The 16,778-nt window shown below is 47.5% G+C and overlaps 1 protein-coding gene across 1 annotated transcript in view; it reads left to right on the top strand.

The window, feature by feature from the left end:
• Clpb (caseinolytic mitochondrial matrix peptidase chaperone subunit B) overlaps nucleotides 1–16,778 on the top strand; it is a 143,422-nt gene that overhangs the window by 87,152 nt on the left and 39,492 nt on the right. Inside the window, 2 exon segments of the mRNA XM_052761133.1 lie at nucleotides 4,023–4,120; nucleotides 15,207–15,321. Of these exon segments, the coding sequence (XP_052617093.1) occupies nucleotides 4,023–4,120; nucleotides 15,207–15,321 (213 nt within the window).

Raw genomic sequence — 16,778 nt, 5'->3', positions numbered from 1 at the left:
GGACCCCAGTACCCAGCACCCAGAAAGCAGAGCCATGCCAAGAGAATAAACCCCAAATGCTCTGATCCTTCTTGAACTCTGTGGTTCTTGTCTATCCGCCTGTCCTCCAGCACAGTGGCCAACCTCGCCTGTGTTACTGTCGTGAGCTCATCATGTCCCCATAAGCTCTTGGAGAGCTTAGTTTGTACTAGACTCAAGCTCAGAGGACACCTGTCCCTAAAAACAGGAAAAGACGTCTGCAAAAGAGACAGAAAGACTGATCACAGGATTGAGGGCAGTATTTGAAGAGGCCTTAAAAAACTCAAAGGAGTCAATAGACAGATTACCAGTTACCACAGAACAGTAAGGAGGGATTTAAAAAAAAAACAGATTCCCAGCACTCAGGATAACCAGGCAGGGGAGCTCGTCAAGTTCAAGGATTGAGTGGGCTATATAGTGAGCTTAAGGCCAGCTCCTCCCTAAAACCAAAAACAAAATAAGTATGGGGGGAGGGGCTGAAGAGAAGTCATGGGTTAAGAGTGCTGCTTTCAATTCCAGTAGACACATCAGGCAGCTCACAACATTCATAACTCCAGCTCCTATGCCTCTGACCTCTGTCGGCACCTGCACACACACACATACAATTAAAGTAAATCTTGAAGGAAAAAAAAGTATATAAAGAAGAAACTGCTCATTAGCCCTGCCAGTCCCCATCCTGCACACAGAGCCGCTGGTGTGCAGTGCCCAGAAAGTGCCAACTGATCTTAAAGAAAGAATGAGGCTCTGGGTGAGCCTCTGAGTTCTTAAAAGACTAGAAACTTAGTAGTGCTGATAAACACACACTCTGTTCAGCCAGGCTATGGGGGAGATATGAACCTTACTGGAGGTAGGAAGATCCCTCCTCGCTGGACACCCCCCTCCCTACGGAGGCCATACTTAGTGCTGTGGACGGTGAAGGAGCACTGGAGGGATTTCAGCAGTAGGGTATCATTGCCACTCTGCAGAGGGTGTGGAGCATTGGAGTTAGGGAAACCTAGGGCTAGGGTGGACTCCTGGCTCAGAACAGTATGTTGTTGTTTGTTTTTTACTCTTTACTCTTTTGGGGGGGGGGCCGCCACCCAGCTCCCAAATAAATCACACACAGAGGCTTATTCTTACTTATAAATGTCCAGCCTTAGCTTGACTTGTTGCTAGCCAGCTTTACTTAAATTATCCAGTCTACTACTCTGGTGATGGGATGGCCAAACACCCTAATTGTCATGCTAGAAACCCCATGCAAAGACTGAGGGATCTGAATGCAGAGATCCATGGCTAGACCCTGGGTGGAGCTCTGGGAATCCAATTAGCGAGAAAGAGGAGGGTTTATATGAGCGAGAATTATTGAGACCAAGGTTGGATAAAGCATAGGGACAAATAGCCAAATGAATGGAAACACATGAACTATGAACCAATGGCTGAGGGGTCCCCAACTGGATCAGGCCCTCTGAATGGGTGAGACAGTTGATTGGCTTGATCTGTTTGGGAGGCATCCAGGCAGTGGGACCGGGTCCTGTGCTCATTGCATGAGTTGGCTGTTTGAAACCTGGGGCCTATGCAGGGTCGCTTGGCTTGGCCTGGGAGGAGGGGACTGGACCTGCCTGGACTGAGTCTACCAGGTTGATCTCAGTCCGCGGGGGAGGCTTTGCCCTGGAGGAGGTGGGAATGGGGGGTGGGCTGGAGGTAAGGGGAGGAGGGTGGGAGGGGGGAGAACAAGGGAATCCATGGCTGATATGTAGAACTGAATTGTATTACAAAATAAAAAAAAAAAATGAACTCAAAAAAAAAAATTATCCAGTCTAGCTTTTGCCTTTGGGCTTTTACCTTTCTCTATTTTTGTATACCTTCCTTTCTTACTCCGTTGCTGGTTGTGTAGCTGAGTGGCTGTCCCCTGATGTCCTCCTCCTTCTTCTCTCATTTCTTGATCTCTCTCCTCCCAGATTTCTCCTTCCATATATTTTCTCTGCCTGCCAGCCCCACTTGTCCTTTCTCCTCCTCGACATTGGCAGTTCAGCTCTTTATTAGACCATCAGGTGTCTTAGACAAGCACAGTAACACAGCTTCACAGAGTTAAACAAAAGTGCCGGGCGGTGGTGGCACACGCCTTTAATCCCAGCACTCGGGAGGCAGAGCCAGGCAGATCTCTGTGAGTTCAAGGCCAGCCTGGACTACCAAGTGAGTTCCAGGAAAGGCGCAAAGCTACACAGAGAGACCCTGTCTCGAAAAACCAAAAAAAAAAAAAAAAAAGTAACACACCTTAAAATAATATTCTCCAACAACAGTAGGCCTGTGGCTAATGGTTGTACTTGAGTCCAGTTTCCATGTCTGTGTCTTGGTGATTTTAATTCCTCAAGGTTTCAAACATTAAATGAAAAGAAAAAAAAACCCACATAATAAGTGCAGAGTCAAGCATGAATACAGTGATCAGTAGACTGTTGTTACTGTCACCCCAGGGCATCTACTGAAAAGACAGGAAACGTACAGAGTTTGGCAGGGTGGTGTACACAGCTAGTTCCAGTACTCGGGAGTCTGAAGCAGGAGGAATGGTTGAGCCTACGTATCAAGGCCAGTTTGAGAGAGAGCGAATGGGGTGGCTACTTGGTGCCCCACTCCTGTAAAGCACCCAGGAAACTAAATCTTGAGTTCAAGATCTGCTTGAGCTATATAGTAAGACACTCCTCCCTCAGGAAAACAAAGGCAACAACAAATGGAGACTTGAACAATTTGTGAATGTTCTGAGCAGACAAAAGGGGGAAATAGCTCATATGTCCAGCTAGTAGATAAGAAAATGTGATGTCACAGAACAGAAAATTATTCAGCCGTGCTACCACATGAAGGAACCTTGAGAACATGTGCTATGAAAGAAGCCACACGGTGATGGCCACATGTCGTGCAATTCCAGCTATATGAAATACCCATAAAAAGAGGCAGTCAACCTTTGTGGGGGTTTTTTGTTTGGTTTTGTTGTTTTGTAGTGGGTATGGGGTTTCTTCCTGGAGAGGGGTAAATTAGATAGTAGTGATGGTTGCAACCTAAGATTAAACACCAAATGCTACACTTTAACACAGTAGGTTTGTGGCCAGAGAGATGGCTCAGCAGTTAGGAGAATTGGCTGTTCTTCTGGAGTACCTGGGTTTATTCCTAGCATCCACATAGTGGCTCATAACACCAGTTGCAGAAGACCAGACACCCTCTCCTGGCCTCTTCATGTACCAGACACCAGCATTTTAGGGGCCTATGGTAGCTCAGTGTTAGAGCACATCACATGTGTGATACCCTATTCCCAGCACTGTTTAAAATAAGAGGGGGCATGCCAGGAGGCAGTGGCACACACCTTTAATCCCAGCACTTTGGAGGCAGAGCCAGGCTGGCCTCTGGACAGTCTTACTGTTATACAGGGCTGTTACACAGAGAAATCCTGTCTCGAAAAACAAAAACAGAAGCAAGATAGCTGGCATTGGTTAGAGTCGGGAAGAGAGTTGCCCAGAGCTGGGCTGTGGAAGAAGAGTCGGCCAGCACGGAGAGTGAGAGGAGTCTTGTCATTTAAAGCCTTGCTAAGTACATGCCATATACTGGCTGCTCTGTGCCAGCACTTAGAAGGAAGTCATGTGGCTCTTGGCTAACCTTTGTCCTCCAGTCATCAGAACATACACACTCTCATCAGCTACCAAGACAGAGCCACGGTCCAGAGGACTTGGCTGACTCTGGCTGGCAGAAAAGAGAAGAGCTGGGTGTGGTGAGTCACACCTGTAATCCCTCCATTTAGGAGGCTGAGATGGGAGGCTTGCTTTGAGTTTGAGGCAAATGCCAGGGCTACATAAGGAAACTCTGTCTCAAATGAGAAAAATAAGATAATATTAACTTAATATGTTTTCGTGTCATTCTGTAATCTCGTAAGTTTCCATGGGGATTCATACTGAAATTGAGGCTCCTAAGCTACCTGTAAATACTGAGGACCTGCTAATCATTTGTATAGCTCTGACCATTTATCCTTTTTTTCCTGCCAGGAGCCAACCCCCTTCAGAGGAATGAGATGGGACACACACCCTTGGATTATGCCCGGGAAGGGGAGGTTATGAAGCTTCTGAAAACCTCCGAGACCAAAGTGAGTAGTGAGAGGAGGCTGTAGGTACCCCTGCATCATTTAACTTTCCACTTTTTTGCAGGGGGGGGGATGCGGGCAGGGGAGTGTTTTACCTGTGTGTGTGTGTATATATATGTACCATGTGCATGCAGTGCCCAGAAGAGGCAAGAAGAGGGCATTAGATCCCCTGGACCAGAATTCAGACAGTTGTTAGTGACCACATGGGTACTAGGAATGGAACCCAGGTCCTCTGAAATAACAGCCAAAGCTCTTACCTGCTGAGCCATCTCTCTAGCCCATAACCTTCCACTTTTTCAATTACTTCAGGTGCGACACCAAAAGCACTTCTTAGGTGATCTTTTATTTTCTGGCAACTGGTCTTACTACATAGCCAAGGCTGGCACTCCCAGAGTAAGTTATCAACTGAAGCACATGCAATTGACCACGAGGATATCTAGTAGGGTCCGTGCAGGAATGAGCTCAGAATACCTGGCTTTCTGACCCTTGTCTTGTTCTCTTTCTAGCATAGGGGATCTTTTGTCTGCAGACTGGCTGAAGTGCCTTAAGATAATCCCAAGTGCTGGGATTGCAGACGTGCATCACTAAGCCAACCCTTGATGATGATTGTCTACTTAAATTCACATCCAGCTCTGGTTGTACCAAGAATAGGGAGCTTTCCTGTCATGAACATGGAGAGGGAGAGGACCAAGACATTTGTGGCTTCTAAGAATTAACAGTCACTTTTTTTTTTATGGTTGATACGCATTTATCTTTTTTTTTTCTTTTTGTGGCATCCACCTTTATTTCTAGCACTTGGGAGGCAGAGTCAGACCTCTGAGTTTCAAGGCCAGCCTGGTCTACATAGAGATTTACAGCAGGACAACATAGAGAGATTGGGTCTCAAAACAACAACAATGAAAACAAAAAGTGATATGCCTAAACTCCAGTAAACATTCCAAAGGTTTACTTCTTCACAAAACAATTATTTTCTTAAATTACAAACTGCAGGGCTGGGGTAGCCCAGTTCTTCAGAGCACTTGCCTGACACACAGAGGGGCCTGAAAATTAAAGAAAATAGATTGTGAAGCTGAATGGGGACCATACGGTCTTGAGTCTTAGATGCCAATAGATCCGTGTGCCGCTACCAGGTGGACTGTGCAGGCCAAGGTCTGGAGGGGGAGGGGTGCGGACCGCCCTCACCTGTGAGTGTTTCCCAGACTGACACGTAAATGCAGTTGTTCCTTCTGCAGACGGTGTGGCGTCTGTTTGGTCCAGCCTTCCAGTCACGTTTATTTAAGGTGACAGCCTCCCAGCTGCTTTTTAGCAGAAGCCAAATGAAGTCTTGAGCAAATTATTAGTTCTTAGCCAGGTAGTGGTGATACACACCTTTACTCCCAAGTACTTGAGAGACAAAGGCAGGTGGATCTCTGTGAGTTCAAGGCCAGCCTGGTCTACAAAGCAAATTCCAGGACAGCCAGGGCTGTTACACAGAGAAACCCTGTTTCTGGGGGGGGGGGGGGGGGAAAGAGTTCCTCAGGCCTCACATCCCCTACAGCCTCCTACATCCTTCCCCTTCGTCAGTCCTCCACCCTTCCCCTGCACACAATCTCAGTAGGAGACATCTCCAGCCTAATGTTATTTTCTCAACACTGCTGCTTCCAGATAGCCTCGGGAAGTGTATCCCCTCAGCTCCTCTTTAGACTTGGCCAAGAACACGTCTGTGCTGTGTCAAATGGTACGACATAGGGCTGGTGCTGGTCGTGCCAAGGTTTCTTTCAAAGTGAACAAGCATCTTAGTGTCGGCACAGGTTGTTAGAGCTACTGAAGGCCACTTAACAAAATATGGTCCCCTGAGGGTGCTGGCCACAGTGTTAGCCTAGGACGAGGTGCCCTCAGCATCTCCCTCCTCTTCTGCCGTCTACATTGTCTTTGGGTTGGTTGTTCCGTCTCTCCCTGCTCTCCTTTCTCCTCTGCTTGTTTTCGCCAAACTGCACAAGCTAGCTCTTTGAGGCAGATTTTTGTGGGAGAAGCTATGTTTTTGCCCTGAGCTCCATCTCTCTCTGCCAGGCAGTAAGCTGTAGCTGCCCCTACAGAGTTCAGGCCCTGCTATCTATAGCAGTGACTCAGACTTGGAGGGTGCTGGGGTCCTAGCCTCAGACCTGCCCTCCTGGTTGTGTCTAGGTCTGTGTCTATTGCTGTGACGAAACAAACACCATGACCAAAACCTGTGTGAGGAAGAAAGGGCTCATTTCCCTCCCAGTTCCCCAACACAGCTCGTCATCCAAAGCAGTCAGGGCAGGAACTCAAGCAGGGCAGGAACCTGGAGGCAGGAGTTGATGCAGAGGCCATGGAGGGGTGCTGCTTACTGGCTTGCTCCTCATGGCTGGCTCAGCCTGTTTTCTTATAGAATCCAGTACCACCAGCCCAAGTATGGCACCATCCACAATAGGCTGGGCCCTCTTCTATCAATCACTAATTAAGAAAATGCCTTACATGCTAACCTACAGCCCAATCTTTTTTTTTTTTTTTTTTTTTTTTTTTTGGTTTTTCAAGTCAGGGTTTCTCTATAGCCCTGGCTATCTTCGAGCTTACTCTGTAGACCAGGCTCACCTAGAACTCAGAGATCCGCCTGCCTCTGCCCCCTCTAAGTGCTGAGATTAAAGGTGTGTGCCACCACCACCCAGTACAGAGCCCAATCTTATGGAAGCAGTTTCTTTCTTTCTTTTTTTTTTTTTTTGGTTTTTCGAGACAGGGTTTCTCTGTGTAGCTTTGCGCCTTTCCTGGAACTCACTTGGTAGTCCAGGCTGGCCTCGAACTCACAGCGATCCACCTGGCTCTGCCTCCCGAGTGCTGGGATTAAAGGCGTGCGCCACCACCACCCAGCTGGAAGCAGTTTCTTAATTGAGGTTCCTTCCTCTCAGATGACCCCAGCCTGTGTCAAATTGACACAAAACTATCCAGCACAGTGTGAGTTACTGCTTCTCTGATCTTACCTTGCTCCCCTTCTGTTTCTCTACACTGCACCCCACCAGTACCCAACCAAGCCTCTTCTACCTTGACCTACCATTCTTTAGTCAAATTATACTCGTTATGGAAAATTGTGAGTGTTAGCATCATCTGTCTGATTATGGAAGATTTGGAAATAAGATGAAGAGAATTTAAGGTTCTTTAACTGTCATGGATTCCAGCTCTGTGCTGAACTGTGGGCTAGATAGCAGAAAACAAGTAAGTCACTCCAGGAGTTCAGAGTCTGACAGGCAGACAGGCGAATAAGTCAGTGGAGGACTAGTCAAAAAAGGTTCCTGGAAGAGAGGTCAATCGCAAGTAAAAATATCCTGCCTGCTGTCCATGTATAATGCTACTCACATTGTTACTCCTAACAGTTACTGAGTGCCTCTAGGACTGTGCTGCGTGCTTAACATACACTTTCTCTATTTCTGTAACAACCCTGTGCAGCTGCTCTTAATTAATGCTCCCATCTCACAGATGGGAAAACTGAACAGGCAAGAAAGAAGGAAGTGACACACAAAATCAAGTTGTCTGTTGGATTTTAAAGAGATGTGCCTCAGTGGTACTGTATGAACTCTTTTGAGACCATATCCACATCTCTTTACGTAGGTGGCCTTTTTGCCTAAACCTACTGGCAACTATATTTTATATGCCAACCCGGAATTCCCCAAAAATGTGAATTTAAAGACACAGGACTTTTGCAGCGTTGGATTTTCTTCATCTATTGCCAGATGGCAAATGGGACAGTGACAGGGAGGGACTGGGAGATAGACTCTGCCACCATGTCCCTGCTGTGTTATGTCCTCATCTGTCAGGTGTTTTGTGTTACCTGCTTGGCCCAGAAGGTGAATCTGAAATCTCTCCTTCCCCCTTACTATTAGTGATTTCTGCATATTTAAAATTATCTGTAATCCTAATTTTTCACTTTATTCCTCCTTTTAAAATATGTCACTGCCTCTCAGAATCTCTGTCACCTTAACTGGACCAGATGATTTTCTTGCAGTGAGCTCTCAGGTTCTCTGGGTCTTTCAGCAGTCCCCAGGCCTAAGCTTTCACCCCCTGGGGAGATCCACAGTGGGAGAGACCCAGCCACTGGCTCTAGCCTGCTGTCCTACTGTGGGAGAGACAGGCATTCTTTGCTCCATTATCAAAAGAACTGGCAGGTGTCTCAGGAGGGGTGTACAAGGTTGTGGAGGTGGCTCTAGGAAAATATGGCTTGTTCACCTCCTGGCAGAATGGGCAGGGCAGGTTTACAGAAGAGGTTAGTCTAGATCTCACTTTGAATGATTTCAGTACATGGAGAGTTTAATACTTAACGCCTAGACCATTTTCATGTCCTAACTAAGAGATGAAAGAGAGGTAGAAATATATCTCTGTGTACATGATGGCAGATAAAACAAAAATATGGGGAGCTATCCTATGATGAATATTCAGCTGAGGGGGATGCGCGCATGCCAGCCGCAGCTCCTTTCCCGCTCCTCACTCCACTGAGACTCACGAGGAATTTATTGCTCATTTTAATCACACCCAGAGAATGAATTGGCAGGAATATTAGGCAGATAGGCCCATCCTATATATTTTATTTGCATATCCCAGTGACAGCATCACAAGCACCATTCCTATCTCTATATTTTCTCATTTGCTTCAGGGTAGCTGGGGATGTGATGCTCCCCTGGGCCAGCATCCCAGGCTGAGAAGCTGGTGCTCCCACCAGACCTGAGTGAAGCGGCAGGAGTGGTGGGGCAGGCACCCAGGTGGGCAGGCACCCAGGAGGGCAGGCGGGCACAGCTTCCTCCTGGCATCATGCTCCGTGTCCCGTGTTCCCTGCTGCACATCTCGGCACAGGGACCTGCTTGCCTGTCTCTGTGGCCCTGCCGAGGGCCACATAGGTGCTAGCTTCACGGGAGCAAGCTTCTGTGAGGTCTCTCCTCCCACCCTTCAAGAACTTTCTGTTGAAATATATTTGTATAAGGAAGATGTACATATCAGAGACATGGCTTGTGTGTTGTCACAAACAGTCCTGATAAGGAAATTATCCCAGAGGCCTGTCCATTTCCTGACTTTCCTACCTTTATTTTGGTCCAATTTCAGAAATCATGGAACAAGTTCCAATAAACTTTTTATTGGACCCCCAGCTGCTAACATTTGATCACAGTGGTTGTGTTTGTGTAGGTAGGTAGGTAGAGAGATAGATAGATGTGTGTAGGTAGATAGATAATTACATAATTATACATGAAGATATAGGTAAATTTTTCTGAATCATTTTAAGGTTGTACTCATGGTGATTCTTTATTCTCCTGTGTGTGGGGGAGGGGTTATTTGTTTGCTTGTTTGTTTAAAACAAGTATTTGACTGAGCAGTGGTAGCTCTCACACCTTTAATCCCAGCACTTGGGAGGCAGAGGCAGGTGGATCTCTGTGAGTTCCAGGACAGGCTCCAAAACTACGCAGATAAACTTCCCTGTCTTGAAGGGGAAAAAAAAGGATTTGTTTGTATTTTGGGAATTTGCTTTTTTTCTGTAGGGATTGAACCCAGAGCCTCAGGACCACTGAGCATGTGCACTACCTCTGAGCACCATACTCAGCCCACGTTGTCTTACATGCTGTCAAGACACTTATCAAAATCACAATATCACCGGGTGGTGGTGGCGCACGCCTTTAATCCCAGCACTCGGGAGGCAGAGCCAGGCGGATCTCTGTGAGTTCAAGGCCAGCCTGGACTACCAAGTGAGTTCCAGGAAAGGTGCAAAGCTACACAGAGAAACCCTGTCTCGAAAAACAAGACAAAAAAAAAAATCACAATATCAAAAATAATTGATATTGATAATAAATAACCCTCCCATGATACTCAGATTCCCAGCTCTGCAGGATTCTCTTTGCAAAAAGTCTGGGGTCCTTAAACTGCATCTGGCCCTCATGATCCTCTGACAGGGACTGGTTTCTCAGTCTCTCCTTGTCTTTTATGATCTTGCCATTGTCACAAGTACAGGCTGGTTATTTTGTAGAATATCCTTCATTTTGGGTCTTCCTACTGTTTCCTTCTGATTCAAATTGTTAGATATTTCTGGCCAGAACACCCTCTGGGGTTTATTTGCAATAAATTCACTATGTAACCCAGGAGTAGAAGCAAAGAGAGCAAATTTGTGTTTTAAATCTCACCTTCATAATTAGACCTTAAACTGAGTGAAGATGAGGCTTCTCTCATCCCCAGGTAGAAAGTACAGGCTCCAGAGGCAGCCTTCCAGGGTTAATGACCTCTCTTTCCTGCTACCGGTAGATCTGGCTTGAATTCCCTTATCTCTCCAATCAAGACAGTGACTTGGTCAACCTTCCAGAGCTGTGAGGGTCAAAACACTGACCCCAGATCAGTCAAGACCCATCACTGATGCCAAAATCTAGAAACTGAAAGCTTGCAAAGTGACCGAATATTTACTTCACAATGTCAAAGCCTCCCCTAAAAATAAAGGGGAGATTGGCAGTGGAGAAACCTGGCAGTTACCACTTTATTATCCAAGGGATGGAGGATGAGGAGCCATGGGATTGTCAGCATCACATGCCCAGAACCTGAGAGCATCCCACTCCTTTCCTCCCTGTACCGCTTGCTTGCCCTTCTTAACATCCCCTCACCAGTCTTCGGAACAACCCAGCCATTTACAGAGATGTGACACTGTCAAAATCACACAAGTAAATTCAAGCCAGGTCTGTTGGCAGCAGGAGAGAGAGCCCTAGCCCAGCAGGACGGCTCTGGAGCCTTCAAAAGAAGACCCAGTACAAGCAGAGGCAGGGGGCCCTCTGGGTTGCCATAGAGAGGTGAGATTTTTAAAACACTTCTCTGGCACATAGAGGAGGGACTGGAAAAGTAAAGAATGGGCTGTGGAAGCTGACCTGGTGGTCACCAAGGGCAGCGGGACTGACGCTAGCTACCCTGTGGACAGCCTTTTCACATGGAGTGTGTTTTATGGACTAGTTCAAGAGGCTTTCAAGTCCATTCCTACCTGTCACCCCATAGTCTCCTCTTCCCATTTGATTGGTGTCCCTCAGACTTACTATATTTTTTATATAACTCAATAAGGCAGTTTCTTTGTGTTGGATACCCTGGATTTCCTCAGCTATGGCCACTTCACCCCAGTCTCCTCTGTGCCCTCTAGACCCCTTTGTTGACCTTCCTGCGTAGTTCTTCCTATCACCACATTTCAGGGACCTGAAGCCCTGACCATGACCTAAGTTCAGATGTGAATTAGGAGTCAGAAGTATGGGGCACACCTGAGGGTATAGGAACAGCCCATTTCTCTGGCTGTCTCGCCTTGCCAAGAGAGCTTGCACACTTGGCTGGACCTCTCTTCTGTTCCTTCCTCTACACCTCACAACCCTACTCTTGTCCAGGGACTTATTCTGTCCACCTACTACCAGCACACAGCTGCCCTCTCCTTACCAGCTTCGTTGTCAAGCCTGTCCCTTAAAACATGCCAGTCATCAAGATGCTTGTCATGCGCCTTTCACTCAAAGACCTTCTTTGCAGCACCACTCAGCCCTGCCACTCACCTTGGAGTGGAACAAGCTTAGCTAGGCCTCCCAGCCCTTTCCTGTAAATGCACTCATAGCCAGGAGGAGTGCCATATTAAATCAAGACTGATAGAAACCAGGGGCTGTGATTATCCAGCCAAGATGCAGCATGGGAAGCTGGCTACTGCCAGCTCCAGGTGAGAGTGTCTGAAGTTAATTGTCCCAGGCTTTTATTAAGAAAATGGTCACTCTGCACAGCTGCTCTCCTGGCAGCCCCTTCGCAGGACCTCAGTCCAGCACCCTCTGCTTCTGTTGGCTCCTTACCTGCCATGTCTTCTAGATAAGTGGAACCCTCCTAAAGCAGACCCTTGAACTCTGTCCTGTACCTTCCTCCGCCAGCCTCAAAGAACCAGCACAACGGTAGCCTGCATCTGTGCAGCTCTTCTCCTTCTGCGTCCTCTCCCCTAGATTGAACAGATACAAATATACAAACCAAGTGTTTCCTTCTCCAGTTTTCTGTTTGTTTGTTTGTCCCCCACCCCCACCCCACCCCCGACTGACTAGCTTTCCATAAGGCTGGGCTTGGGACAGATGCCTTTAAAAAATGACCTGGAAGCGGGGAGGAGCTGGAGAGATGGCTCAGTGGTTAAGAGCACTGACTGCTCTTCCAGAGGACCCACATGGCAGCTCACAACTGTCATAACTCCAGTTCCTGGAGATCTGACACTGCTATACCAATGCACATAAAATAAAGTTAAATAAATGATTTTTTAAAAAGTGACCTGTGCCTAGTATGGACAAGACCCAGTGTTCAATCCCTAGTGGTGTAAAACAATACAAATTAAAAGGTGATTTAGTACACTTTTTAGTACAAACTCTTCTATGCCTTGGCAAAACAACACAAAACAGTAACATGTGGCCTCATTTAACTCCCAACATGCTGCACATTTTTTAATTTGTGTGATATACATGATACGTGTATATAAATGCAGAGTCGTGTATGCCATGGTGCACGTGTGTGGCAGCCAAAGCGCACCTCTCAGAAGTTGTGCCGTCCTCCCATAGGATCTGTGCATTGAAATCAGCTGGTCAGGTCTGCAGAGCAAGTGCTTTAACCCAGTGAGCCATCTTGCCAGCCCTCCTGTACATTTTTATCAAAGAAATCTGTACACGTTCAGAAATTTTTCTAAATAAATAGCTATTTCAGACTTGATGCTTAGGAGGATCTGAGTGTGTTCTAGGGGTTAATTTCATTGGAACCTTTCCCAAGACCATCTAGGAAGCTCCCAAGAAACCAGTCATTCATACCTATTTCCCCATGCTCTCTTCCATAGTAACTAGAGACTCTTGCCCTTTGTCCAAGAAATTAATGGAACTTCTAAAGCAACATACAATCTTGACCCCAAAGAAGAGTTACAGGAAGAAGAAATGTTCTCTGGAGAATACTTGGGGAACCATGGTGGTCATACATCACTCAACAATTGGAATAAAAAGTCTCATTAGGCATTACCTGGCACAAAGGAGAAAGGTGTGTTCTATGAGGCCGCATGGAAAACATGCAGAGACAGAATTCCATGCCATGTAAGGGAAACTGGTGGCCAGGGATGGCTGCCTCAGGTCGTCAAGGAGTCTCCAGAAATAGACGATATGGAAACAGCACCTGCAGACTGAGGTTCCAAGAGAGGGAGCCTCAGGAGGTGCTGCCCGGGCAGTGGACACCCAAGTGGACTTGGTTCCAGCTTCTGCTTAAGCCAGAGCACCTCTTCTTTCAGTCTGTGGTCCTCTGCCTGTGATTGAATTGATTCAAAGGAATCCTCCACCCTTGCCAAAAACAAAAAACAGATGATAGATTAGCCAATTGCTTACCAGCTGGAGTAAAAAGAAATCGTATTTATCCAAGACGAGGGCTGGCATATACTCAGGGTTACAGTGCTTGCCTAGCATGAGCAAGAACCCTAGGCCCAATCCCCACTCCTGGAAGGAAAAGGAAAGGAAGAGAGAAAAATGCGCTCAAACACTTGCTAAGGGCAGGTACTTGGAAGACATCTCTGACTACCACTTTTTATCCACCCATATCTGCTGTGTGCCAGGCTCGGCCAAGTGCTTATCTCCTTCCCTCCTTAAGCTTTCTAGAGGGTGGGTGTGAGCACCATCGCCATGCTGTGGTGAGGGAACTAAGCTCCTGGAAGGAAAACTCACTACCCAAGGTCACTAGCTCTTAAATGATGAGGTCATTGGAGTTCATATCTGTCTACAGAGAAGCTTTTTCATTCTGCCAAATAATTAGTTCACTATGAGCCAGAAGAGGAGCCCACCTTCAGATAGATAATGACTCTAAACATTGAAACACTGGATGAAGTGCTGAGCACAGTGCCTGGCACACAGCAGTCTCATGGTAATGTGTAAACGTGCCAGCAAACCCTGGCGAGCCAAGTGTGTGTGTGTGTGTGTGTGTGTGTGTGTGTGTGTGTGTGTGTGTGTGTGTGTGTGTGTGTCTTGCCATCAGCACCTCCCAGCCCAGTGGGCCTGAGTGCTGAATGGGCTTGTGGGCAGGGAGGAGATAGAGGCAGATATATGGCTGGAGTTGGCAGAGCCAGGTGATGTATGTGGCGCCTGAGGGAGCTGCACAGTGACACTCTGGATTCCAGCCGGCAAGCGTCACTCCACTGGGATCGGCGCCGAATTATTGCTCCATATGAAAGCGAGGACTGATGGGAGCTTTCAGTTACGGACTGATAGCAACAGCCAAAATTGGATTGTTTGCTATTTATTTTTTTTAACTTCTGTCAAGGTCACTACTGTAACAGGAAAACACTACCCAAGCAGCAGGTATTTTTCATCCACTCTGCCCGCAAGAACCATCTGCAACCACAACTTCTGTGACAGGGCCTTACCTTGTCAGCTCTCTCCCAAGAAAGATGCCTGAGTTACTAGGGCTGCCTGAGACCTGGCATTTGCCCCTCAGTTTAAGACCTGCCTGTTTCTGCTTCAGGAAATGATTTCCCATCAGGCCTGCACCCTCAGCCCCTCTGCCCGGCTGCCAGTCCTCCAGCTTCTGCCAATGTCCTATGTCCCAGAAAGCCCCTCCCCACAAGCATTCCATATTTGTGTATCTTCCCCTTTTCTGTACACCTACACCACCCCATCTAGCTGTTAATTCTCTCCTTTTTTGTGCCTCCCCTTACATTAATTTTTACACTCACCTGATGATGCTGGGTCAGAGTCCATGACAGAAACAGCTGGAACCTGCCCTTAGGAAGCACTCTGTGGAGTCAGGACAGGCTGACAGACATTCAGAAAATCTCCCAGTAGCATTTTTAGTGAAAGGTACAGTCTTGGATGGAAGCAGTTAACCACTGTCAAACCATGTGAAGAATGGTTGGTTCTGTCCAAGAAGCATTTGTGGGTAGGCCCTGCCACTCCTGCTTGTCCTGAACAGTGGGGCTGGGGATGATCTGGGCCAGTCTTCAGTGGTCAGGAGCCAGAGCAGGACCCCTGGAGCCCCAGCATCGGCAGCTCTCCCCTGCATCGAGGGACCTTTAACCCAAGGTCCTGCTGAGGCCAGCCCCCCTGAACCATTTGTTCTTTTCCCCTAGTACATGGAGAAGCAGAGGAAGCGTGAGGCAGAGGAGCGGCGCCGCTTCCCGCTAGAGCAGCGACTGAAGGAACACATCATTGGCCAGGAGAGTGCCATTGCCACCGTGGGTGCAGGTGAGTCCTCAGCACTAGTCAGGTGGGGAAGGGTCAGGGTAGCTTGTGCTCCGCTGCAGAGGTGCAACTCTTGCTGCCCCAAAGCCGGAGAGATACAGTTTATAGTCAAGGTTATCATTTGCTGAGTACCATCTGTATGCCAGGCATTGTCTTAAAGTCCTTGGCATATTTTGGGTCATTTAGTCCTTATAGCAGTGCTATGAGATGGGCACTATCAAATGCCATTATACAGAGGAACATGGTGCAGCATTTAAGAAATTTGCTTGAGGCTACTTTCCTGTGCTTAGAATTGAACTCTTGCAATCATCTGGTCCACTACCCCCATCTCCTACTTTTAAGGTGGGACACCTGAGACTCAGAAAGGGGTGGTAGGTAGCTAAGCTAGAACAAGGCTTCAGTTTCTATGTGCCAGCCAGCCCAGGACTCAGTCCCAAACTTTGAGAATGGTTTACCAGCAGCTGCATGGCTGGATCTTACAGAAAACACCTTCATTTCCCCACTACTGAAGGGCTCATTCCTATCCTGAGGGCCTCCTGCCAAGCACAGCTCTCTCTTGACAGATGTGAACAGTGGGTGCTGGTGAAGGTAGGTGCTTCACCTTTGTTCTGCAACTCAGACCTGTGCCTGTTTCAGGGTGACTTGAGTCAGGTGAGGCAGGGAAGCAGTTGCCTGTGCCAGATTAAGCTAAGTGGGGAGGGGGGTGGGGGGTCACCCATCGAGACAAGTGATTTTTTCCAAGGATATTCTCTGCACCAGCAGCCACAGTTTCAGGCCTTGATTTACACCTATGAAGTCAGAACCCAGTTTTTATGTTTTGAACAGGCCCTTTAGCCTATCTGCCATTCAGCTAGAGTGAACTGTCTCTGCTAGTCCTGCTGACTGGTCCCTCTAGTCTCTAAGCATCTCATCCCATTGCATGCCACCCAGTGTCTGTTCAGGACTCACCGAGCTCTACCTACTAAGAAAGGGGCCATCAGGCTGGAATCCAGGCTGCTCTCTTTGGGACATTCTGGGGACACATTAGGGAGTAATTAGAAAATGGTGGCATTTAGCCCAAGACATCTTGAGCCCAACCTTATCTCCATCATCCTCATGTATCATGAGAGCTCATGATCCCTTCACCAGGGGCCTGACTCCTTCAGCAGATGAATGAAGCCTAGGGACCAAAGATGCCATCCCATCTAGAAATCAGAAGGTAATCTGCAGTGTTATGTAGGTGCTGAGAAGAGCCACCATTTGGACCCAGTTCTGCTCCTTGATGCTCCTAGGTTCTAATTATACACATCTGTCTCCAGCTGCCACTTATGGGGTGGGAACCCCACCTGAAGCCTAACAGAAACACGACTTGTTGGAGTCCGACGTCCGCTTGGACTGGACTACAGCTGCCCTCAGTGATTCAGCTTCTTACATACCTGTTTCCAGCTGGCGTTTTCCTAACCTCTGACCTTCACTTCTCA

This window comes from Peromyscus californicus, unplaced genomic scaffold (genome assembly GCF_007827085.1).
Source record: "Peromyscus californicus insignis strain IS unplaced genomic scaffold, ASM782708v3 Scaffold_4__1_contigs__length_199733344, whole genome shotgun sequence".
NCBI lineage: Eukaryota > Metazoa > Chordata > Mammalia > Rodentia > Cricetidae > Peromyscus > Peromyscus californicus.
Note: the sequence above shows the minus strand (reverse complement) of the source record. Positions and strands in the feature narration are given on the sequence as shown.